The sequence below is a fragment of the Eriocheir sinensis genome, chromosome 46, assembly GCF_024679095.1.
Source record: "Eriocheir sinensis breed Jianghai 21 chromosome 46, ASM2467909v1, whole genome shotgun sequence".
Lineage (NCBI taxonomy): Eukaryota > Metazoa > Arthropoda > Malacostraca > Decapoda > Varunidae > Eriocheir > Eriocheir sinensis.
This window is the reverse complement of record NC_066554.1, coordinates 487,228-513,509: the sequence shown is the minus strand read 5'-3', so window position 1 is coordinate 513,509 and position 26,282 is coordinate 487,228. Positions and strand designations below refer to the sequence as shown.

General features: G+C 38.7%; 1 protein-coding gene and 1 long non-coding RNA gene across 2 annotated transcripts; one reads left to right on the top strand and one right to left on the bottom strand.

Annotated features, from left to right (window-relative positions):
• The first annotated feature begins 562 nt into the window (after positions 1-562).
• LOC126980962 (NEDD8-activating enzyme E1 regulatory subunit-like) lies at positions 563-19,145 on the top strand. The gene is made up of 9 exons (XM_050831448.1): positions 563-860; positions 4,379-4,543; positions 5,110-5,292; positions 7,785-7,878; positions 9,351-9,600; positions 10,392-10,671; positions 13,811-14,013; positions 16,211-16,347; positions 18,080-19,145. The coding sequence occupies exons 1-9, from the start codon at positions 793-795 to the stop codon at positions 18,308-18,310; spliced, it is 1,611 nt and encodes a 536-aa protein (XP_050687405.1). The 5' UTR covers positions 563-792; the 3' UTR covers positions 18,311-19,145.
• Positions 19,146-22,570: 3,425 nt separating this feature from the next.
• LOC126980942 (uncharacterized) lies at positions 22,571-26,012 on the bottom strand. The gene is made up of 3 exons (XR_007733676.1): positions 25,774-26,012; positions 23,117-23,290; positions 22,571-22,809 (listed from the first exon to the last, which is right to left on the bottom strand). It is a non-coding gene; the product is annotated as an uncharacterized LOC126980942 (long non-coding RNA).
• Positions 26,013-26,282: the final 270 nt, after the last annotated feature.

The window sequence follows — 26,282 nt, the reverse complement described above, 5'->3', positions numbered from 1 at the left end:
CCTTCGGGTACCGGTACCGGTATCGGTACTAACGATACCTGAGTTTTCGGTACCGATACTACCGGTACTCAAATTAACGGTACTTGCCCATCCCTACCAGGAGGTGAATTTTACACACACACACACACACACACACACACACACACACACACACACACACACAAACAAAACAAAAAAAAACGTACACAGACACTACAATTTACTCAGTAACAAACCAGCGATTTAATGTTTATAGTATTTTCAAGTCTTAGTCGGAACATTAGGGCCGAATTTTTACCTGAGCTGCATCATTCTATTTTCAACGTCACCTTGCAGACCAGGGACACAGGATTAATATTAAAAGACAACGAATAAATAGTTATTAGTTACGGCCGCGCCGGCCAGGTTGCGATCCCCGACAACTATTTTTTATTCCTCCCAGGCCGTCCCTATTCCTCCCCTCTCATACCCTCTGGTTTCCACGCTTCTTGTGCGAGACTTGTACAGTGTACACGTCTCGTACCGGGCTGAGGCTAAGGGGAGCTCAGTGTCTCAGTCACATTAGTGTTCTCTTCCGAGTAACACCGTTATAAAAAAAACTTTCCTAAGTGCCACACAATAGGATTCATCATGTCCTCGAACACTTTCCGTTCAACTTAAGAATATCCAAATTTTTCGTGGGATTTCAAGATTTTTTAAGCCCAAATTCCCAGACAAATAGTAAAGACCATCTCGCAAACCACCTGTGACATCAAGATCAAGAGAGCAGAGACTGTCTGTCAGGACTCAGGGAGGGAGCGGCACTCCTGAGCCATGGAATCTGCGATGCCGGCGTCATGTGAGCAGACTGACAAAGCCAAGAAATATGACCGCCAGTTAAGGTGAATATCAATCAGAGCACATGCTCGGTAATCATCGCAAACGTTTAAGAAACCTAACACTTAGTTCATCACTTCGTGGGTGCAATGTTTGTTTACGATGAAGAATTTGATGCATGCAAGCAGGGCTCGTACATAGCCCATCCAGCCAACGTGCTGGAGAAAATTAAACAAAAACATCGATGCATGCAATCATTTCTAATTCTGGAAGCTGGTAGGGGTGTACACGACGGTCATATCCTCCAAACTATTACAAATGTACTCGTGTTTGTCTACGTAGGACCGGGGAGCACAGTGAGTACGGTGCTTCATATTATTTTGTTAGGGTCAGTCACAAGAGTAACATTCATAGCTGGGTAAATTTCTAGATTCACCCGCGGGACACTATTTGACAACTATTTTTGGTATTATTCTAGTGTTTGCCCATACTCCCCTCGCAACCAAAATTGGCTAGGGGGCCTTTGAGACTGCGAGGAATGCGGGGGTATACACGAAATGTGTTGCAAATACATAGTTTTTGAGTTATGGGGGGTTGAAAAATACTCTAGATGTAGTGAAATTCCATACATTTTGGGGTTTTTTTACGGTAAAGATTCGTTTTCGTACCGTGCCAGTATCTCATTATCTACTTTATGAAACATCACTATCTCATCGTATATCTTTTCTACAAACCTTCAACAGTCATGGAAACGATTTCAGAATCCAATTCAAGGACTTTATTTTTACTCTTGAAAATAGGGGATAATATTTACGAAAGCGGGTCGCCTCCTCTGGCGGTGGCCGCGGTGACAGTGCAGTCGCAAAATAGATTGCAGAGGGTTTAGAATGGGGGAGCATGTATGTGTGACTTATTTCACCTATCAACCGTCAGGTGAGAGGTGAAGCTATGCAAAAATGCCGCTATATTGGGCAAGAACATCCACCAGTTACTCGTCCGTAGATTTGCCGCGCTGAGCTGATATGATCTTCCACCAAATTTAGTGAAGAACCCACTCAATTGGCAATCCTGTATTGTGAGAATTAGTGTTGGAACACTCTCATACACGGGAGATTTGAGTGCGGCTGGAGCTCGCAGCGAGCGTTTAGCGCCACCAACAAATACGCCTAACACCCGCTGCAAGCGTTTAGCAATGAAAGGGTTAATAACTCCACTGGTGGCCCAAAATTTAGGGCACTAAAAATTAACTTACTTATGGAGATTAAGTCAGACTAAATCTTGAAACGAGTTCACTTTCTCATGGAATAGTCTAGGAGGGGGGGGGAGGGAGAGGGGTACATGATTGATACATGTCCAGCTTGTCTCACCTGTTTCTCCCTAATGTAAGAGTATAGACATGGATTAACTTTATAATTGAACATCATGCACAAGGCCAGAATGACACCATAATCACTAAACTGTGGCAGTCAACGGGCGCATGCACACAGCGCCTGTCTACTCCGCTCCCTACTTGATCTGGCAAGTAGACCGCCACCAATCTCACATCATTGCCAGGCTTAAGAATGTTTGTGTTCCCAAAACATGCGTGAAACCATAAAAATCAAGGGAAAAGACGGAAAATATACATGTAACTATGCCAGCTGACTGATGAGCAAGACATTTAAATCTTCCCCACACTACAGCATCTGCTTAAGTGGGCACGGCATTTAAAACCTTGGCATGTTTTACCAAGACGTCATCCTACAAGTGTGAATATATTCACAATTTTTCATTTCAGCTCATATGACTTGGTTCCCCCTTGAACTGAATATTTGATTTCTTTGTTAAACCATGATTGACTTTTATTTGTGTTGTGTTGCTACTCGTAAAATGGGACAAACGTTTTCTGCTGAGTAATTGATTTTTAAAATTTAGCCAGGCTTCCTCTATGTTGAAATCTACTGATAGTTGCATTTCTGTTAGTTTTTGTCAGATTTTTATGAAATTTGCACCTCTGAAACTAGGCACCATTACTTTGTTTTCAGTCACTTTGAACTTTAATGTCAGCGCACACTAATTTGTGGTTGCCAGAACCAAGATATTTCCGTAGCTAACTATATTATCTTGGGTCACTGTGATAAAGTCTTAGTGTGTTATTTACGTGAGTTGGATCAGTAACCATTTGACTTAGGTAATTACCCTCTAAAAATTCAAGCATTCTCTGAGACTCAGCTTCTGTACCGGAGAGTGACATCCAATCAGTATGAGGGGGATTAAAGTCTCCTAACATAATTGAGTCACTGTCTAGTGATTGTTGCAAAACACTATACATTTCAACATCATCATCGAGTGATTGACCTGCAGGCCTGTTGGTGACAGATATGTTTAGTCTATTTTTTATAGCGTTTACTCGCATGGACAAATGTTCAACATTACTGTCTCTTGGTGTCATATCTGTGGATTGCAAATAGCTTTTGGCATAAAGGATGACATTATCCCCTGTATGGTTGATGTAATCTTTGTTGAAATGGTCATATGGATGTTAATCACTTGCACAACAAATGATGTCTCAAAACCCTGAAAATAGAAAATGACAATTAAGGAAAAAAAAATCATTACTACTTGCTTGCTCTGCTCACCATGCCACCATCACCCTAGTAATTAAAAGATTAGATGAAAAAAATAATTTCTTTAATCATCATCCTTTATTTAGTATGGTGCATGGGGGAAACAAGTGCTGGTAACCAAGCGGTCCCTCCACTTACATTGCTTCTCTCACCCCGCTGTGTGCCCACCTTTCTCCCTCCACCATCACTCCTCTCTCCTCCTGTGAATAACAGGAAGTCAGACTCATTCATTTTGCTTGTCACATCATCAACATCCTCTATTACCTCAACGTCACTATCTGTTATTATCGGATACATGAGATGAACGGTAAATTTTCAGCTTAGGTCATCCTCCAATTCTGATGCCAAAACTTTTTTCTAATAGCTTTTCATGTTTCAAATTTAAAAAAAACGTGATTTCTGCAAAACAGCACAAATTAATACCAAAGAAATCAAAACTCACCATATCAATGAAATTTTCTTAAGATGAGGGGATTTTGCCATAATTTTGCAGTTTGTAGATACATTCTTTAATACGATTGTACTTGAGACAAACAGGTATGCAATAATCTTTCTGTACCATATTTTCATGAAAAACTTAGAGGTAAGGGATTAAGATGAGGTTAAAGTCTTGATAAGAAAATATAAATGGCAAGTAATTTGCCATTACAAGTTTTCTTTTAAGAACAATAACTGATATGTAATCATAAATGAAAACTGAGTGATGATAAATAGCTGTTATAGAAACTAAGCCACATATCTTAAAGTTGGAGAGGGTGTAGAATTCTGGCCAGACATTACATTAAGGACTTAATAATTATAGGGACAGCATAATGGATTTTACACCATTATTTTATTTTAAGATTTACTTCAGCTGAGATTTGGAGATCACAGTCTCATTGTTGTCTGTAGTAATAATTCAGTATTGGGATAGACTTCTGATAAGGTAATACTCAGAATTATCACCTTCAAATTGTTTCCATTTTCTTTCCAATCAGATTGTGGGGTGACCATGGCCAGGCATCATTAGAAGCAGGACATGTTTGCCTAATAAATGCCAGTGCTTCAGGAACTGAAACACTGAAGTCACTGGTACTGCCAGGCTTGGGAGCTGTCACAATCATTGATGATGCAAAAGTCACTCCTCAGGATACTGGCAACAAGTAAGTAGACAATTACAAAAGTTTTATTCAGTGGTCATTACAGTAAAAGTCCTTAAGTCTGATTAGATATGGGTCTTCTCTCTCTAAAGAGAAAATCAAAGATAAGCTCCAGGGGGCAGCATGAGCCAAGCAAGATGGCGCCACTATAAACACTTGTCTGCGCCACAACGGGCTGGGGTCGACCATCAGGCCCCACCAAGAAAACCCACCTGCACCATAGCCTAAACGTTAAAAAAAATATCATTATATGCTTTCAGACAATTCAGCCATTCCTAAGGAAAGGACGATGTATACATGCATAAAGCAGCATGATATTTCATAAGTAAGGAAAACCACTGTACACAAAGCATTGTCCTTGGATAAGGAAATGACCTCCCTTCTTTTTTTCTACCTATTTTTTCAAGGTGTAATATAATTATGTGTATGAACAAGTCAAGTATCCAGAAAATCTTATTTGCCATACCTTTTTCTCTACAAGGGCAGATAGGTGGTCTTTTACTACATTTGTATTAAGAATTCTTCTGTAAATTTTACAATAAATGCAGCTGTTTTCTTGGCTTTTGCAGTTTCTTTGTGGACTTAGCAAGCGTCGGTCGTCCACGAGGAGAGGTGGCTTTGCGCCTCCTGCTAGAACTAAACCCGGAAGTACGAGGAACTTTCGTGGAGCAGCCTCTTCAAGAGATTCTTGATAACCAGCCAGATTTTTTTACTCCATTCACCTGTGTCATTGCAACATGTTTGCCAGAAAGGTAAGTTTTTGTTCAATGGAGGAAGAGTTATGTTGAAAGTTAAACTTTTCAGAAATTACACACACTACTATTTGCCAAGAGAGAGAGAGAGAGAGGGAGAGGGAGATGGCGATGGCCCTTCATATCCCCTGGTATATCGTTCCAGGACCCTCAGGGATGTTCAGGAAACATAAAACTTCATAGTTTTGCTCTCTACATGGTCTTAAGTTGAAACCCCACCTATATGTACTAAGAGCTGCTAAAATGCAGGCAAATCATTCTGACTACAGTTGTCTAGTATAGGAATGGAGTTCATGATGAGACTATTTACCAAGTAGCCTATTGTTTGATAAGTAAGATTGTTATCATAGATATTGCTGAGCAGCTTGTCGGCGCGCGGTGGCTGAGTGGTAGCATGCTGGGCCCACATTCAGCACGTGATGGATGATGCGAGTTCGAATTTTCAAAAGTGAAAAGGAATCTTCTCTTCCTCACCGAAACACAGGTTTCTGAGGCTACTGACAGCAACCTCTACTCTGTTCCCTCCTACTATCTCTATCCTAAATTTCAATCCAAAGCTGGATGTTGCGCCTACGTGCACAACGACATCACTTGCTCTCGTACCCACAACCTTGACTCTTCTGAATTTTCCACCATCTGGCTAAGGCTTCATTGTCATTCTATTACTAAATACATCTGTGCTGTTTATCTCTCACTTAACTCTACTAACTATGTAAAATTCTTTGACTATTTGAACTCTAAAGTGGAGCACATCTTGACCCACTCTCCCTTCGCTGAAATCTCCATCTTGGGAGACTTCAATGTTCACCACCAGCTTTGGCTTTCATCCTCTTTCACTGACCAGCCTGGTGAACAAGCCTACAACTTGGCTCTCCTCAACGACCTAGAGCAGTTGGTTCAGCACCCTACACGTATTCCCGACCATCTTGGAGACCGGCCCAACATTTTAGACCTCTTCCTTACCTCTAACCCTTCTGCTTACTCTGCCAAACTGTTCTCTCCGTTGGGCTCCTCCGATCATAACCTTATTTCTGTTTCCTGTCCTATCGCTCCTGTACATCCTCTGGACCCACCGAAGAGGCGATGCTTCTGGCATTATGCTTCAGCTCTGTGGGACGACCTGAGGATGTACTTTTCCGATTTCCCGTGGAATGATTACTGCTTCCAGGAGAGGAACCCCTCTGTGTGTGCCCAGCGCATCTCAGTGGTGATTGTCTCTGGAATGGAGGCATACATTCCACGTTCTTTCTCTACTTCTCATGCTAATAAGCCTTGGTTTAATCATGCTTGTTCTCGTGCTATTAAAGATAGAGAGGCAGCTCACAAAAGGTTCCAGAGCCTTCGAACTCCGGTTAACTATGACCTTTACATTTCAGCCCGGAATCGTGCCAAATCTATTCTCCGACTTACCAAAACTTCTTTTATCAATAGAAAATGTCAACACCTTGCTTCTTCTAATTCTTCCTGTGACTTCTGGCATCTAGCCAAAAATATCTCCTCAATTTCACTTCTTCCTCTTCCCTCCCTCTCCAACCCTGACGGCAGCACTGCCGTCTCATCTGTCTCTAAGGCTGAAGTCTTCGCTCAAACTTTCTGTAAGAACTCCACCCTGGACGATTCTGGGCATATTCCTCCTACTCCTCCCCCCTCTGACTCCTTTATGCCTGTTATTAAGATTCTTCCAAATGATGTTTTTTTTGACTACATAATTTACTGGGGTGCCTCTCATATAAAATATATTTTGTATGATTTCTAATTATTCAACTGATATTTCAAACAAAGGTCAGAGGATGTGTATGGGATATGCATCCCCTAGTTAAGTGTAGCTAGCAATAGTTGTGTTGTCACAAAACACATGAAACATACTGGTAAAACACCCAAAAGGATTATGAGTAAATGAATGAAATCGCTACTTGCAGAGGTGTCACTGTCATGGGTTATATGGCTGCATCTTGTGTAACACTATCATTAACACATGCATGAATACAATAGCACAATTGTTTGTTTAAAGTGTGGACACTGTACATTCCACTGTACAGGTCATTATGTGTGTTTTGCACCTGTATAGGCTCCCTGTGCAATAATTATCAAGATCAAGATCCATACAATGCAATTGCTATTTAAACAAGCACTCGTGTTATCCTGTGACATTGGAGTTCACTTTCATCCCTTTATTTCATCACATTTAGACATATCCCAGGACTCTGTGCCTTATCAACATACTCTTAGTGTATTCATGAACACCAGAGATCGTTGATTGGTGCCAAAATATTATATTAAAAAGAAGAAGAAGAAAAATCATCCCTACATTTAGCCAAGCATCCCCTGCCATTGCTCAGCTGTGTACACCTGTTTTCTCTAATACCTGCTCGAGGGAAACCGTTCTAAACCCATAAATGTGTCCATGAGATCCTCTGTACATTATGTCCACATGTACAGCTCATCCCCCAACTCACCCTACTTAAAACTTCTCTCTTTGTTTTCTTTTTCAGCACACTTTTGACCCTTTCCAAAGTATTATGGGATACCAAAATCCCCTTAGTGGTGGTACGCAGTTATGGCATGACCGGCTACATTAGAGTTCAGGTGAGAAAATGTTTTATGGTTTATTTTTGTCCTTGTAGTATTATGAATACACATGAAATATAAGCTAGATTAGAATACCAAATATAAGCTAGATTAGAATACCAAAATATCTCTGTCTTTTCGGGTGCTTTGGCTTACTACATTCGCTTGAGTAATTCTTGTCACGGGTTCCTCTGTTTTATAGATTCAGGAGATACTTGGTATTTAACAAATCCTGTGTGAGGCTGGATGCATTAGTCACAGATCATTCCTCTAGTCTTATAAATTCCAGGATTCTACATCACATTGATATATCCTGATTTCAATAAGTCAACATTTATATTTATTTATTCAGTATCATCAGGGGTGTGGAGTCGGTTACTTTTGGTCGGAGTCAGTAAAAATACCTCCGACTCCTTTACGTAATCATTTATCTTGTAGTAGTTTTTTTTTTCTTTTTTTTTTCCCCCCCATCTTGTAATCGTATTCACATCTTCTACCGCTCCTACCAAACTCTATTTTTTTACATTTCCCAGGGTTGAACTCCATCTGCCATGTACCACTCCACTCCCATATTTTGTCCAGGTCCCTCTGCAATGCCTTACAGTCCTTCACATCATTCACTCGTCTCAATAGCTTTGCATCATCTGCAAACAAACTCACATAGCTGGTCACTCCGTCCACCATATCATTTATATAAACAGCAAACATTATTGGCACCAGCACTGAACCTTGTAGGACCCCACTCATTGCAGGGCACCAGTTGGAAACCCTGTCCCCAATTATTGTCCTCATTTCCCTGTTAGTTAGGAAGTCCTCCAGCCACTTAATCAGTCCATCACCCACTCCACCCCTATTTTTAATTTTCCAAATTAGTCTCCTGTGTGGTACTTTGTCAAATGCCTTTTTCAAATCCAGGTACACTCCATCCCCCCAGCCTTCTCTCTCTTGTAATAAATCTGTCACCCTTGAGTAGTAACATAAGTTGGTGACACAAGATCTCCCTCTCCTGAATCCAAACTGACAATCCGAGATAATTTTCTCACTCTAAAAAATCCGACCACCTGTTTTTAACCAGCCACTCGCATATCTTCGCAACCACACTAGTGAGTGATACCAGTCTGTAATTTAATGGGTCCTCTCTCTTGCCTCCCTTAAAAATTGATACTATGTTTGCTCTCTTCCAATCCTGTGGTACCCTACCTTCACTCAGGGAGGCACTCATTATGGAGTGCAGTTTCTCTGCAAGTTGCTCACTACATTCTTTCAAGATCCACCCTGATACTCCATCCGGCCCCATCGCTTTTCTTACATCCAGCTTGTTCAAGCTGTGTGTGTATGTGTGTCTAAAGGATATTTTTTTGAATTATGAAGCACTTCTGTTGGCTATAATTTTATGTCATGTAAAGTGTTTAAAAAAATTGTATTGAGATCTTTGCATTGATTGTTTATGATGATTAAGTGGTTCAAAGTGTTGCAACAACTCTCTTCAGATTGAGGAGCACACAGTCATAGAGAGTCATCCTGACAATGAAATTCCTGACTTACGACTGGACCGGCCTTTCCCAGCACTGCAAAAATACATGGACAGCCTTGACCTGGATGCAATGGATGACAAGGAGCACTCTCACGTGCCCTATGTTGTCATTCTTTACAAGAACCTACAAAAATGGAATGAGGAACATGGCGCTCCACCAAAAAATTACAAAGAAAAGAAAGCATTTATAAACCTCCTTAAAACTGGTAGGTAGTGTATGTTCTCTGTTATAGTAGGATATCAATGTATTATTATTATTATTATTATTATTATTATTATTATTATTATTATTATTATTATTTAATATCACCACGAATTGGGCATACAATTGTCAATGGGAAAAAAACACGACAGATAGACCACGCCACCTTATAGGAATGTCGTCCGTCAGTGTTTACCGTCGGTTTTGTATACTTCACATTTCGATGGTGCGCAGAGGTCACCTTGACGTACGTGACCAATTGTAACAATTATTTTCCAACCTGTAACTCGTCACTCCTTCACGAGAGTCCGACTGACACACAACGACAGTCGCTCTCGCTCCGACGCTTCTTGTACGTATAGGCTACGAATATAATTCGCCTTAAGGAAGCTGAAGTCTTAATCAATGCCCTTTAAATGCCCCCCGACAAGCCCGTTACAGGAGTGTCCAAAAGCGCACCAATTAATTGCAAGTATTACGTATTTTGCTGGATGCGGTATGCGCGTCTTGGGTATTTGTGGCAAGTGTTACATGGACACGTTACAGGGTACTGAACGGGTTAAACACTATGGTTATTTATAACTTGCTGACTTTAAGATCAGATGAACTTCTACTGGGGCTGTTACATATTTAACTGAAAAATAAATTCAAGCCACTTGAATATATAATTTAAATTTTTGTTTTATTAGATCCTGAAACATGACGTTTATTGAGTTAGTCTTAATATTTGTTGACATCTCCTTGAACTACAGCATGATATATTGATGTAATTGATTTGCAATCTTTTCACTTCAGGGATGAGAGAAAAAGAAAATGGGGAAACTGAAGAGAATTTTGAGGAAGCCATTAAAGCAGTAAACACTTCTCTTCTACCCACCTCCATCCCAAGTGGAATACAGTCCCTCCTGAATGAGGCATCGACCATAACACCAAGCCCCACCACAAAGCCTTTCTGGATCATGGCCAGAGCCCTGCATGAGTTTGTACTTTCTGAAGGCGGGGGCGTGCTGCCTGTCAGAGGCACTATTCCAGATATGACAGCAGATTCAGAAAAATACATCAAAATACAGAATCTGTAAGCATGAATTGAAGTTCTTCATTTTGCTAATTCTTTTCAGTATTTAAGTTTATTTGTTTTTAGGCAGGAAAGAAATTATGCTGGCACAATCACTTTGCTTTAATCCTAATAATTTAATGAGATGAGATGATAAATGCAAGGACCAAACTGAAATCATAAAAGTTTTTTTCAAGTGTACTTCATCAGTTTATATTAGGTTTATTTTACCAACCCCATTAGGGTCAGTAAGTAGGAATAAGACCCATGTCATTGACTTGATGGTATGTTTCATCAAACCTGTTTTAAGGGGGGCGACTGCGGGGGGGTCCTCCTGGGCATGTAGTATGTCCAATAGTTTTGAAATCTTGTATGTTGTTTGTTGGTGTAAAGGTTTGATATTCTGTGACTTTCATTAAATTTGGGGGAAGTTTAGGAGAGACTCAAACAAAGTTTTTTTTTTTTTTTTTTTTTTTTTTTTTTTTCATACTTTATTTTTTAGTTAATCGCTTTGAAAAAAATACCATAGAAACTTTGTTTACCTATCTACATTTTGTTGGAAGTAACTTTTTGATTTTTTGTTTTGTCTTTGAAGAAAATAATTACAATTTTTTGTCACTTATTATTACAAGAAGCACTCCTCAAATAACTCATTTCCACTGCCTGCACTCTAGACCTCTGACTTTCATTCCAGGCCCACGTTTCACTTGCATATGTGAGGGTTGGTACTATTATTGTATTTCAAATCTTTACCTCCATGCTCACACTTCTACCATTCATGATTCGCCCCAAAGACCCTACCACCCTTCGTCCTTGCAATGCCCTTTCTCTTATCTCTCCCTCCATACCACCATGCTTACACATAACTGATCCAAGGTACTTAACTCATTGACCTCCTCCATTTTTTCACCATTCAAAATTATTTTGCATTCTTTTTCACATTCAAAGCCCACTCTATTTGGGCATACAAAATCTACAACCTCACTTCTACTTCGCTCACAAACCATCACTTTACTTTTGTTGACATTTACTTTCAGCTTTCTCCTACTACAGACACTATAAAAAACACTGACCAAATTTTGTAGGTCACTTTCATTTTCTGCAATGAGCACTGTGTCATCAGCAAACAATATCGAATTCAGTACCCACTTTCTTCCCTCATCAAACAGCCTTACTCCAACTTCTTCAACTTTGCCCTTAACCCGTGGGCTTCGGCTACGGGAAAGCCGAGAAGGGGCCGAGAAACGGCAACATTACACTGCATTTTGAGACTAAGAAAAGAGCATTTAACGTATATCAGAGTACTCCTCTCATAACCATAAAGCCGCTAAAAATACTTACTTATACTCAAACTCCATTCTTTTTGGGTGGTGTTTGTTACAAAATAAACAGTCTCGTGACACAAGGCATCTAGCCGAGTCGCTTGTTGTCTACTTTAGAGAATTTGACAAGTGATTACTGTATAGATAGCTAAATCAGTCTGCCATGACCTTATAGCACCACCTATGACAAACAAGCCCACCTCAAAATCAATCATCCACCACAATAACCCAGTTCATGCATGGTGTGTTGCTCTATGCTGCCACTGCTTACAATTAGCTCGAAATAGGCGTTTTGAGCCGAGCCCAAAACTGGGTCCGCCGTTTCAGCGGACCGACTCGCGGGAGCCCAAAAATGGGTCCACCGACACTGCCGGGTTAATTTCTCTGATAACACCATCCATATAAATATTGAATAACCATGGTGACATGACGCACCCTTGTCTTAAGCCCACTTTTATCTCAAAATGATCACTTGTTTCTCCAGTAATTTTGACACATGCAGATGCATCCTCATAGAAAGACTTTATTGCACTAAGCAGTTTTCCTCCCACACCATAAATCTTTAAAACATCCCACAATGCAATCCAATCGACTCTGCCATAAGCTTTTTCCAAATCCGTGAAGGCAGCGTATGGTTTCTTTCCTTTTGCTATTATTTTTTCTACTACCATCCTGAAGGCAAATATCTGATCCACACATCCCCTTCCCTTCCTGAAGCCTCCTTGTTCTTCACTGATTTTCTCTTCTGTAAGTCTTTGCACCCTCTCTATTATGACTTTTCCATATACCTTTCTGGGTATACTCAGGAGACTTATACCTCAATAGCTCCCACATTCCCCTCTCCTGCCCTTCCCCTTGTAAACTGGGACAATGATGGCTTTCATCCAGTCTGCTGGCAGCCCCCCCTCCCATGCTACTTCATATATCTTGACCATCCATTTAACGACTACATCTCCTCCACACTTCAACATTTCTGCTGTGATTCCATCAATTCCTGCTGCCTTTCCATTTTTTAATCTTTTTATTGCCTGATTTACTTCTTCATATGTTATACTTCTTTCTTTATATACTCCTCCTCTACCTCTACTCAAAACTGCTGCTGTTACAGCTGCTGGACGTCCATCCTCAAAATTCATTAAGTCTTTGAAATATTCTCTCCATCTCTTTCACAGCTTCCCCGTCTTTCAACATCTTTCCATTCTCATCCATAACTTCATTTATTTTACTTGAGGAGATATTTTCTGCATTTCTTTCGTTTTTTACTTCTTTCCAAAACGATTTCCAGTTCCCTTTATATTTTTCACTAAAGTCTTTTTCCAAAGTCTTCATCAACTCTCTTCTTACTTTCTTTTATTGCTTGTTTTCATTTCATTTTGCATTCTCTATATTTCTTTTTCCTTTCCCTTTTTACTTGTTCAGACACATTTCATTCTTGAGTTTTCTCAAAAATTGATACCTTTGGTAATAAGTGCCTACACAGAATCATGGGGTAACACTGGAATGGCTTTGTGTCAAATCGGTGATTACTCAATGAGACTGATTCAAGGCCTATTATTTTCTTAGTTCATGAACACCAACCCCGGCTCTTTGGGCATGTGGCACACTACCCAGAAGCCGTCCCTACTCAGCAGGTTGTTTCTATAAGAGAACATCCTAAGTGTTTGTAGCTTGACCCTACGAAATGTGATGGAAAATAAACTAATACGCCATTATGCCATGTGGTAGTATTTGAGTTTTCATCACTAACATGTTTTTTTCAATCTTAGCTTTTAACTCCTTTATATCAATTTTATGCAGTAAACTAAATGGTGATATTAATGAACTTTGATGTGAGGCAGGTACCGTGAGCAAGCAGCTCAGGATGCTGACTGGGTGCTGCGAAGAGTACAGGAACACAGCCAGCAACTGGGCCCACGGAAAGTTATACCATCATTAGAAAACAGTGTGAAGAACTTTTGCAAGAATGCTCATGCACTTCGAGTTATTAAAGGCAAATCTATTGTGGAAGAATACAAAGGCAGCATCAACCTCAGTGAAATAGGTATTTTCATTAATCTTACTATTTAAAACCCTAATACAGTAGGATCTCCATTTTGGCAATTAAATAATACTAAAAAGTGTCACCAAAATCAATATTAACAAAATGAGGACAAGTATTTTATATGTTAAAATGTCTAATTGGTTCTGTGCCAAAACTATTGATCCAAGTTTATGGGTAGAAAAAGTCCAAATCAATGTTTTATAGACTTTCACACACATACGCATCCATGTACACATGCATGCACACAGTCACTCACTCTGTCTCTGCAAATAGACAGACAGATAGAACACTGAGGAGGCAGTGTCTGAGTGGTCAGTGTTCTGGTGTGGTGTCCTGGAGAACCCATTTTCAAGTCCTGCCCACCACTATGAATTGACAATGTCCAGTCATCATCGAGAGATCTAAGACTACCCACACACTGTCCTGATTACCTGAAGGATATGAAAAGATCTCTAAAATTTGATCATGATGCACTAAAATTAAAACTTGGGAGACAATGCCCATCAGTAAAATGATGACTTGTCAGACTAAACCACCAAAAATGAGATCCTTCTGTATATTCATTTCTAGGATCACATGTTTTCATAAACATTAACTTTTTTATGTGAAATGTTAACCTTAGTTAACAGAGTAGCATCAGCAAGGTATTATTGAATATTGTATCATTCACTGCGATCTCAGAGATTGAAACATAAGGTATTTTTTTTGTGTGTGCATGTGTTCTTACCTGTTTGCTTTTTTACAGGATTGAGTCAAGATCATAATGACATGTAGTTTATTACACTTTATCATATAAAATTCCTTCAGTTTATATATTCTATGACAATTTTCAAGTTAAAGTATTGCATTCATCAGTTGTTCAGTTAGGAAAATTCAATTTTCTTACTTCCATATCCCCTCTTTATGTACAATTTATTTCTGTCCTCTCCATGTTTGCCTTCCAGAAGTAATTAAATCATTTACATGTAAACTAATTCCCCATATCCGAATGCAGGGAGGAAGCAAGTTCATCAGTTGGGGACATATTTTCATGAAGCTATAAACATGCCGTATCTCAAAAACTATTCATCACAGCTAAAAAACAAAAACACCTTTAGAAAGAGGAGGCCCAGATCTATAAGAGTCGGTTATGTATGCCTCTCCTGCAAATGTACATGCACGTTCAGGGAGTGTTGAATGTGAACACTTACGTCAGTGCGTACACAATGATCAGCCATTTTGAGGGAACTGCGGCCATCTCTCCATGAGGTTCTGGCAAGGTAGTATTGTGAACTGCAATATTTACAACTATTTGGTCAAAGAATCAGCCAGGTGATAGGTGAAACTATTCAAAAATGCTGGATGTTGCGTTTGCGTATACAACGACCACTTGCTCTCGTGCCCACGACTTTGGCTCTTCTGAATTTTCTACCATCTCGCTAAGACTTAGTTTGTTCTATTACTAAATACACCTGTGCTGTTTATCTCTCACCTAATACTACCAGCTGTCTGAATAGAGAAAGTTGGGAGCTCTTCTGCTGTGGCCATCCCCTGGTGGGAGCTCCTAGGAGCAGGTGTCGCTGAAATGATGAATGATGATGATGAACAAAACTTTCCTTGCCTGTTCTCTGGTGACTCAGATCAAGGAAGAACGTGATGGTGGTGCACAAATCCTAAGGCCTCTCAATAGTTTTGAGAGGATTTCCTACCTCAAGCTTGTGTATTTTTCTTTTTATCTGTGATCCTCTCAGTAGCATATCAGAACCTCTTTCACCTTTGTCACTTTTTTCTCTACTTTGCAATTTTTTACTAGGAATGTTTACATGGAGTTCACAGTTTCAGAATTGCCTTACAGGAAATGTCACATATATGGCATATGCCAACCAACATTGTTGACACTAAAGTCATGAATGATGGCATTAAATCTGTATATGGAAATATTTTGTTGCTGGCGCAGTTCTTCTCAAACACTAATGGTGGTTTTCCTCTACTTTTTAGTTTATTCAATTTTGTTTCTAATGATGGCATCGCTGCCAACCAGAACATTGGTCTTATTCTCTCCTCAAAACTAGCACTCGTCTGACAATTGACAATTTATCGTGATGAAACTCAGAAATATCAATTGTACAGAAGTTGTTAGTGTAACTAGAATTTCTGAATATTGATATTTTCTGTAACTTTTTAGTAAATGGTTTATTTACTATTTTTCCCTTTTCAGGTGCTCACTTGGAAAATCCCGAGAGTGAACTTGTATGGTATGTAATGCTGCGAGCAGTGGACCAGTTTCACTCTGAGTTTCGGGCATACCCAGGTTACTTTCAAGACCAAGTGGAGACTGACATTGTGAGGCTAAAGGTGAGTTGCATATAAGATGTTTTGTTGGTTGTTTCATGAGACTTGTTGTACAGTAACTGTTTATCCTCATCTTACGTGGATTTTGTAGCACAAAATTCGTCTAATGTGGTACAAATTCACAGAAGAGATCTCTATCTCAGAAAAAAATTGTAACAGATTTTTTAACCAGGCAGGCAGTGGATGGCTAGCTTCTGTTCACGATGCTCATTGCCAGCTTTGCTTGACGTCTCTTGTTCTCTCAGACCCTAATCAAGCAGGACCCAACACTTCCTTGCTTCCTTCCTTTCTCTTGCTCCTGTTTTTACATTAATGAAACGGGCATACAATGGAAATTTATACCTAAAACAACCTAGTTGACAGCACAGGCAAGAGGTAGGAAGCAGGACAATTGCAGGTTTGTGGTATTGTTCTGCTGCAATCTTGCTGGAACTTGCAAGGTGAAGCCCCTGTTGATCCACCAGGATGCCAAACCACAAGCTTCCTTCCACAAGGACATGAATGGCACTGGTGTTAACAGGTAGAAGGCACCAAAGGCTTGGATGAAGCTGTACACGGCAGAGCCCCCAAGTGGACAGCTCCCTCTGGCTGGGTTGTAGATGGCAGCTGCTGATCCACCAATAGACGAAACTCCACCCTCTGTGGCAGAGATGAAAGAGGTTTTGAGGAAGTTGAACGGTAGAAAGGCATATATATATATATCTGTGTGTGTGTGTGTGTATGTGTTCATATAATCTAATAGGGAAGAAGAAAGGGAGGAAAAGGAAGAGTAATAGAGTGAGAGATAAGACTAAGACTTAAGTGTGTCATTAACAACTCAATCAAGGAAGATAGCAATACAAAATCCCTCTGGGTAAAAACAATAGGTAGGAAGGAGAAGCTTGTCATCGGAGTACTTTACAGACCGCCCAACCTTACCAGGGACAGTAGCCAACCCCTTTTACAAGAAATTAGTAGGGCATCAAGACATAGGAATGTGTGTGTAATTGGGGATTTCAATTATAGGAACATAGAGTGGGATACTTTATCCAGAGACCAAGAGGCACAGGATTTGTTAGATGTGGTACAGGATAGTTTCCTTAAGCAGTTAATTAGAACACCAACAAGGGAAGAAAATATTTTGAATTTGTTGTTAACTGCGCATGCTCAGAAGCAAATGTAAACAAACAAAGACTTGCTGATAAACAGAGCTGTTTTCACGGATCCCCCAACACCATGGCTTTGCTCACTTCGCTTGTACCTCCCCCACCTCATGAACCTATGATGCCCTCGAACTCCCCAAAATATCTGCCAAAATTACCGGCCAGCATATGCACATCGATTTTTTTTATTTTTTTTTATTTTTTTTATAGCAAAATGCTATTTCCCATGAATTTACGCTTAAATCACTGTATGCAGGCTATTTATTGGCCCTTCACTTCATTTGCTACAAAACAGAGCGCTATACTGGATTAATGAATGCTTTTCCTACGAAAGAATACAACAATAATATGTCCTCCCGTGCTGGAAAATACTGGGGGACACCCATGTAATTTTCATGTCGCGTGGAGGGGTTGCCAGATGTCGCTTTCTGAACGAAACTTACTGGACAGTGTGACACTACTCTTTATAGTCGACTGTACATCACCTGCCCTTGCACTTTATAACTTTCCCTCTTTATTTATTGTAAAATGAATTTTGTAAGTAAAGTAAGTGTGATTGAAAATGCATTTATTTTGCTTTATTTTGTTTTCAGGTTTGTGTAAACAGACTGCTTGCTGACTGGGGGTGTGGCCCCATAGTGAAGGATGACTTTATCCATGAGATGTGTCGCTATGGGGCTTCAGAAGTGCACTCTGTTGCTGCATACATTGGTGGCTGTGCTGCACAGGAAGTCATAAAACTGATCACAGCTCAATATGTTCCCATTAACAACACTCATATTTACAATGCCATAACTGCAACATCAGGAACTTTCATGTTATGATATTTATAAACATTTTTGAAAGCCTGCTGCCTTTGCAAAATTAATATGGTAGGTTTGTTGCATATTTTGAAACGAAAGTTCTGGGAGAGAAAAAATGCTAAATATATAATGAATAAATAAATCTGGCCTGTGTCCTCCAAAAATGATTAGCCCAATCTTAAATTTGACTTAAGATATGTTTTATTTAATATTAAATTTTACAATGTGTCCTTGAGCTGATCTCAGTTAGACTGTGCATGCAAGTGTTTCAGCTCTAGGCATTAGTCTAGAAATTGTAATGCAGAGAAAGAAACCTTGTTATTCTTAGAGGCATGTGAACACATGGTATGTTAATTATTCCTTAAATTTGTTTTTTAACAAATAAGTCCCAAGAAATATTACTTTTCAAGAGTGTCTTACATTACTGTAGGGTATTGTTATTTTGAGGGTCATGGTATGTCACAACAGCTCATCACTGAAATCAGATACAAGAAATCCACTTCAAGAACTATGAAAGCATCCACAAAACTATAAAATGTATAAGAGACAAGCTTAAGAGGCGAGGTTTAAAAGCACGAATCGGTACATGCACAATCCTCTCACTTATTATACTGATACTGGTAAGGTACTGGTGAGCTTGAGCGGACCTATTCTTCTGGTGTTGAAGGTGAACATTTTGGAGTGGGCTGAGTAGCGCACGTAAACACGTGCAGGCGCAGGCGCAGTAGGGGGGACCGGGGGGGAGCAATCAATTCGCCATAGGGGAAGTTTTGTGTAAGCTTCAGAACTTTTGTCGGTAACCCTCAGAGGTAATTGAATAGGAGGAAAGTATGGTTTATTAAACATTATCATAATCTGTGTTATCTTGAATACCTCCAAAGATGGTCAAAGCTTTGTCAGAAAGCTTTAGGCTTGAGGACCCAAACCCAGTCTGTTCTTGGTAGTTCAAAATTGGTAGCAGTGGATTAAAATTCTCGGAAAAATGAATCTGGGTCTTTATCGTTGAAGGCAGACAAGTTTTACGAAACTAGTGATGTTTGGTTTACTGGGGACGGAGCTTTCTCTTTAGTTTTTAGTTGGATGACCTCTAGCTCATGTTCTCTTTGTTTTTCTTTCTCCTGTAGCCCAAATGGTAATTTAATTTGTTCATGTTCTCTGTCTTGCTCTCTGTTTATCTTCATATTCTAATTTCATTCTTTCAAGTTTTCTTTGTTCCCTGTCATATTATTCTCTCATGTTCTCTTGTTTTCCTCATACTCCAATTTCATCTTAACCCGTAAACTGCGCCAGACATCTTAAGATGCTATGAGTTAGACTGCTCCAGACATCTTAAGATGACACATGTTCCAAGGTGGATATTTATATTTCCCACAATGCCACAGTATATTCCAATGAACCTCGTGTGGCAACATCATCCCTCTTTCGCATCATCGTCATATTAGTTGCTCTTTAGCAGTCATGGAGAGTAGAAGTATGCCATCTACTGATGCTAACCAGCCCCATAGCTCCTGCAGTCGTGATCGTTCGGGAGGCATGGGAGGTGGTAAAAAGAAAGTATTCGTAAAGAGAAAGATTGTAGTAGACAAATCTGAAAGTGACAGTGATTCAGATTGTATTTAACCATCAGATTCAGCTGGTCTGAGGAAGTGTGTCAATTGTAGGCACCCTTCTGGCCCTTAAGGTCACAGACACAACCAACAGTACGAAAAGTTACTATCTAGCCTAATCAGTCACTGACACCAACAAAATTTTTACCAATGCTAGTAGACCCTGATGAATCACTGTCATCACTGCCCGATGATCCAGAGTGGCAGAAAGATGAGGAAAACGACATATAGGAGAAGACTCGGCTAATGAACTGAATGAGGGAGGGGTGTCAGCTGGTGTGGGAGAGGAGGGGGAGGTAGAGGGAGAATAGGAGCCTCAGAGACGTGAGACAATGCGTACTCCATTCATTTGGTCTGATGGATCAGACTTTGTGCCAGACATTCATAACTTTGACAGGAATATTGCTGGTGTGACTAATGACTGGCCTCTTGATAATGATGCACAAGAGGTTGATTATTTTGAAACAAACATTGATAACCAGGTAATGCATCTTGTTGTGTCACAAACAAACAGCTATTATAACTACACTATGGAAAATGCTACATTCACCCCAAAATCACGTGTTCATCGCTGGTCAGACACAAACAAGATTTATTATTTTTTATTTATTTATTTATTTATTTATTTATTTATTTATTTTTTTTTTTTTCTCTCTCTCTCTTACTGCTGATGCCACATTTAAAAAAAACATGTGGCGAGTGATTATTGGAAAATTGATGCCTCGATTCCAACACCAATTCGGGGGAAATTCATGAAAAGAGACTCCTTTTATTGATGAGGTTTCTACATTTCCATGACAATAACGAACGTGATGAAAATGATCACTTGTGGAAGGCTAGAAGAGTATTTACCATGATTACTAAGAAGTACAGACAATTCTTTTATCCTTTTTGCAAGGTTGTTATAGATGAAAGCCTGGTGTTGTTCAAGGGGAGACTTATATTCAAACAGTATATACCTTCAAAAAGGCATAGGTTCGGTATCAAATTCTTTATCCTTTGTGACTGAAACTGAAATAGTTTTAGATGCAATAGTGTATACTGGCACCCCTCTTGACATTCCACAAGGTGACCTTTTAGGAGTATCTGGTGCAGTTGTGAAGAAAATGATGGAAAGGTACATGGGTAAGGGACATATCCTATATACCAATAACCGGTACACTAGCTCTAGTCTGTGTCAGTATTTACTGGAAAATGCGACTGGGTCATGTGGCATTGTACGTAAGAACAGGAAACATATGCCAAAGTTTGAAGCACGACCTGTTCTTGGTAATGTGGAACTGCAAAAGAGTGGAAAAGTCCTGGCCATAAACTGGCTTGACAAATGTGACGTGGCCATGCTCACTACTGTTCATCAAGGACACATGCAGGACACTGACAAGGAAGACCACAGGACACATGAAAGAATTAGAAAGCCAGATGCTGTCATTGATTACAACACGAATATGCGCCTAGTCTCTCTCTCTCTCTCTCTCTCTCTCTCTCTCTCTCTCTCTCTCTCTCTCTCTCTCATACACACACACACACACACACGATACAGAGGATCATTTTTCAAATTTGAAAGTAAATTTTCCCATAATACACTAATTAGTGGAGCTCCTTTGACTTTCACGCGGCGAGAGGTCTGACCAGATTGACCGGGTCATGAGCGGTCAACCCTATGCTGCTCACCTTATAGTGACGTCATGCGCGGAGCGCTCCAAAATAAGCCCACATAGGGGAAAGATTGCTCTCTGCAGAGGAGCACGGGCGGCCAAAGCGCCAAAGCGTAGAGCCCACATAGAGGTGACCTTTCCCTTATATAGTTCTTTGGTGCAACGTTGCCACTTATCGGAGCCCCCTCTCCGTTGCCTCCACCTCATCTCTCGGGCAAGATCAACAGAATATACCAGGTCTTCTCAACCTCGTACCAGAATTCTCCTCTTCTGCGCATTGTCGTCACCTGCAGCCCCTCAGTCTGCTAATTCGACCAACCCACCAGTCCTCACCTGACCGCAGGTGTAGACGCATCCCGTGTGCTCCATTTTCTTTGATTTCGATGGGTGACTTTAGTATTTAGGATTAAGGAACTGAAGCAGTCACAGAATTAATGGGCAGCTAGGGGTAAGAAAAGACTGGATAGAAGAGGATAAAGTGTTTCAGAGGGTGTCAGAGTGGACAGGAGAACTGTTCAATAGAGGATGATTGCGGCGACTAAAAATATGTCAAAAATACTTGGATTAGAAGGTTCATTACACACACGCACACACACACACACGCACGCATATATATATATATATATATATATATATATATATATATATATATATATATATATATATATATATATCCTCCCTCATACCAGCCAGTATGGCAGCGATAAGCTCTATCTGGCCAGGTTTCCGCTCATATGCGTCCGTTTCACCCTTGCTCACCTCCTCCCCCTCGCGGCCGCCATTATGCGACGTCTTTCTCCGCGTCTGAGGCACTCATTGTTCACTTTTTCACTTATCCCACTCCTACGAGGCTACGACACCACTGTTGCACCAGCCCACCAATACTAGGATGAATCTGACACCCACAGGCAGGCGTTGCTGAATAACACGGCTAGTGAAATCAAAACAGCTCCTAGCACGGCAATCCGGACGCCTACCGCGGAGAGGGCCAAACGAGGTGGGTAACACAAACGCACTGAAACGGCTATTCCACTTTACTGGCAAGCACAGAAGTACAGTACACCGTGCTTCAGACACAAGCACACAAGTTCCAGGCACGCTGGCTGTGGCACACAGGCAACATAGGCAACCACACAGGGGCGCAGGGCACAGACAACGAGTGCTTATCTTCTTTTGGTAGTTGCTCGGTAAGACTCCTTGGCCATTGCACGATCCCACGCAACCTCAGCGCGCAGTTTTCCCTCCAACACCTCATTCGCTGCAGACATAAGGGCTTTTCGAACAATCGTAACACTATTATTATTATGAATATTATTATTAATATTGTCACCATTATTATTGATATTGTTGTTGTTTTTATTATTATTATTATTATTATTATTATTATTATTATTATTATTATGATTATTATTATTATTATTATTATTATTATTATTATTATTATTGATTTATTTTCCTTATCTTACCCAAAACGATCACAACGACCCAAAGAGATCAGTCTTTGGATGTTGCCTTTAACTAAGTGACTCAGAAAGGAATATATTTCATTAGCATACGAAACCTACCATTTGAAGATGGTGATGAATCCTAAACATTTGCCGCGACGATAGTGGCATTGAAGGAGTGGTGTGGGTGTCCTTGTCCCCGCCCGCAGCACCACAGGCAAGGCCACACTGGCGGCAGCCAGCCCGTCGCTAGCCCCGACTTGAACCATTGGCGACTCAGGAGCGGAGGTGAACCTGTGTGAATGCATGCATAGCATATATATATATATATATATATATATATATATATATATATATATATATATATATATATATATATATATATATATATATATATATATATATATATATATATATATATATATATATATATATATATATATATATATATATATATATATATATATATATATATATATATATATATATATATATATATATATATATATATATATATATATATATATATATATATATATATATATATATATATATATATATATATATATATATATATATATATATATATATATATATATATATATATATATATATATATATATATATATATATATATATATATATATATATATATATATATATATATATATATATATATATATATATATATATATATATATATATATATATATATATATATATATATATATATATATATATAAATGAATTTAAACAAATAACGAAAAATAAATGGAAAAAAATCATGCATCTCGGCATGTTGCCGAGTTTTAACCACATCCTGTTGTCTACACTTGGCATGCCTCAACCGCATTTTCTTTGAACGTGTATCCATTGGCGAATCCAAGGCCTCCCCGATGATCCTGAGCAAATACAAAAAAACTAGCTCAGAAGCGCGCTGCGGCTATAACAATGCTTTTACTTAAAGGAATCGGCCGTCTCATTCGGATCCGAAGAGGAACACTGGCCGCCCATTAATGTTTTGGCACCAAGTCCAGGTCATTATGCCCGTTGATTCATGTCAGTCTACCAGTTATTCAGGAGCAGGAATGCCGAGAATGGATAACCGGTAGTTTTAATGCCCCTTCCACCAGCAAAAATCCTGGCATCGGGTCCCCCTCAAACTTTTTTCCTGGATCAGCGACTGCGTGCATCCACACTTTGGCCTGGTGATCTCACTCTCCATCATTCTCTTATTTATCTCGGTATGCTGCCGAGTTATCTCCACATCTCGTGGTTTACACTCGTCAAGGATTGCCCGCGCTGTCTCTTTTAAATATGTACCCTCACTCTCCCTGCTCGCTCCTCAAACACCCACGTGATGTCTGCTTGAACTGCATGACTACAGCAGCCCCTTCATTATTAAGTGTTAATTTAAGCTTTAACTGCTGCTGCGTAGTGCAGTGTTTTAAATTTTTTGACTGTATATGCAAATTTGGGGAAGGGGAATGGGGGATTTGCATTACTCGGAAAATTGAATAACTCGGCAAAGCTGGAGCCCCTATAATGCCGAGTTGTAAGGGTTTTAATATATATATATATATATATATATATATATATATATATATATATATATATATATATATATATATATATATATATATATATATATATATATATATATATATATATATATATATATATATATATATATATATATATATATATATATATATATATATATATATATATATATATATATATATATATATCTATATATATATAATAATAATAATAATAATAATAATAATAATAATAATAATAATAATAATAATAATAATAATAATAATAGTGAATATAAATATAATAATTATTATAATGATTATAATAATGATAATAACAATAATATAAATAATGATAATTATAATAATAATAATAATAATAATAATAATAATAATAATAATGATAATAATAATAATAATAATAATAATAATAATAATAATAATAATAATGATAATAATAATGATAAAAAAAATAATAATAATAATAATAATAATAATAATAATAATAATAATAATAATAATAATAATAATAATAATAATAATAATAATAATAATAATAATAATAATAATAATAATAATGATAATAATAACTATAATAATAATAATAATAATAATAATAATAATAATAATAATAATAATAATAATAATAATAATGATAATAATAATAATAATAATAATAATAATAATAATAATAATAATAATAATAATAATAATAATAATGATAATAATAATAATAATAATAATAATAATAATAATAATAATAATAATAATAATAGTAATAATGATAACAATAATAATTATAATAATAATAATAGTAATAATAATAATAATAATAATAATAATAATAATAATAATAATAATAATAATAATAATAATAATAATAATAATAAAACATGGATGTCCGGGGACGTCCGCAACCGTGTTGTTGTTGTTGTTGTTCTTGTTGTTTTGAGGGGAATAAATGGATAACTAACACATGGTCTTCTGGGAGTTTTAATGCAGAAGAGAGTTTTAATGTACAAAGATGCACTGCTAGAAGTAAATAAATCTCATCAACTATGATAAAAAATTGAATTTGAAACCTGATATTTCATGTTTCTCAGTGACTGGCCCAATCACGCACTGGCTTGTGTTCTCAAATAGCATGAGTAGATATCTACTGCACTCAGAAAAAGTGGAAGATTTTTTTTTTCTTAACAATAAGGCGTTAGACACGTATACACAAATCAGACTTACAAAGTGACGAGTGTAGCTGCTTGCGCTGGGCCACTCCCCCTTTCGCTAGATTCCTCTGCTGAGTACCTTCACGTACCGCTGTAGAGTGACTGGAACCCATCGTGCGTCGGGATACCTTATTAGGCCACTTGATTATAACGTGAGAGGGCGTGTAGCCGAAGGACCTTCCCATAGCGCACTGTGCGTGGTGCCTGACTGCCTGCCGCTCGCCAAGTGAGGTGGCTGTAACATGCAGGTCCTCCACCGATCGATAGGGGACGTGACGTCTCTGAGGTGCAGCGTTTCTTCCGTTGAGAGCTGTTATAGTGCCGTAGTCTCAGTCATCTTTCAAGATGACAATATAAACTGACACCTCAAATTTTGAGTGGTTGTTACCGATAAGCAGGCCGTTCATGAATAACAACAACAACAACAACAACAACAGGTGGTGTGGTGGAGCACATGGCGCCACCACGCGTGCCTGATCCTCAGCGATAATAATTAATCAATGCATGTTTACTTCAATGTTT

Excerpts from the sequence above, each read along its gene's own strand:
- LOC126980962 (XM_050831448.1), top strand. The coding sequence starts at position 793 with ATGGAATCTGCGATGCCGGCGTCATGTGAGCAGACTGACAAAGCCAAG. Across the intron at positions 10,672-13,810 it reads TACATCAAAATACAGAATCT|GTACCGTGAGCAAGCAGCTC; the intron begins GTAAGCATGAAT and ends GATGTGAGGCAG. Across the intron at positions 14,014-16,210 it reads CATCAACCTCAGTGAAATAG|GTGCTCACTTGGAAAATCCC; the intron begins GTATTTTCATTA and ends TTCCCTTTTCAG.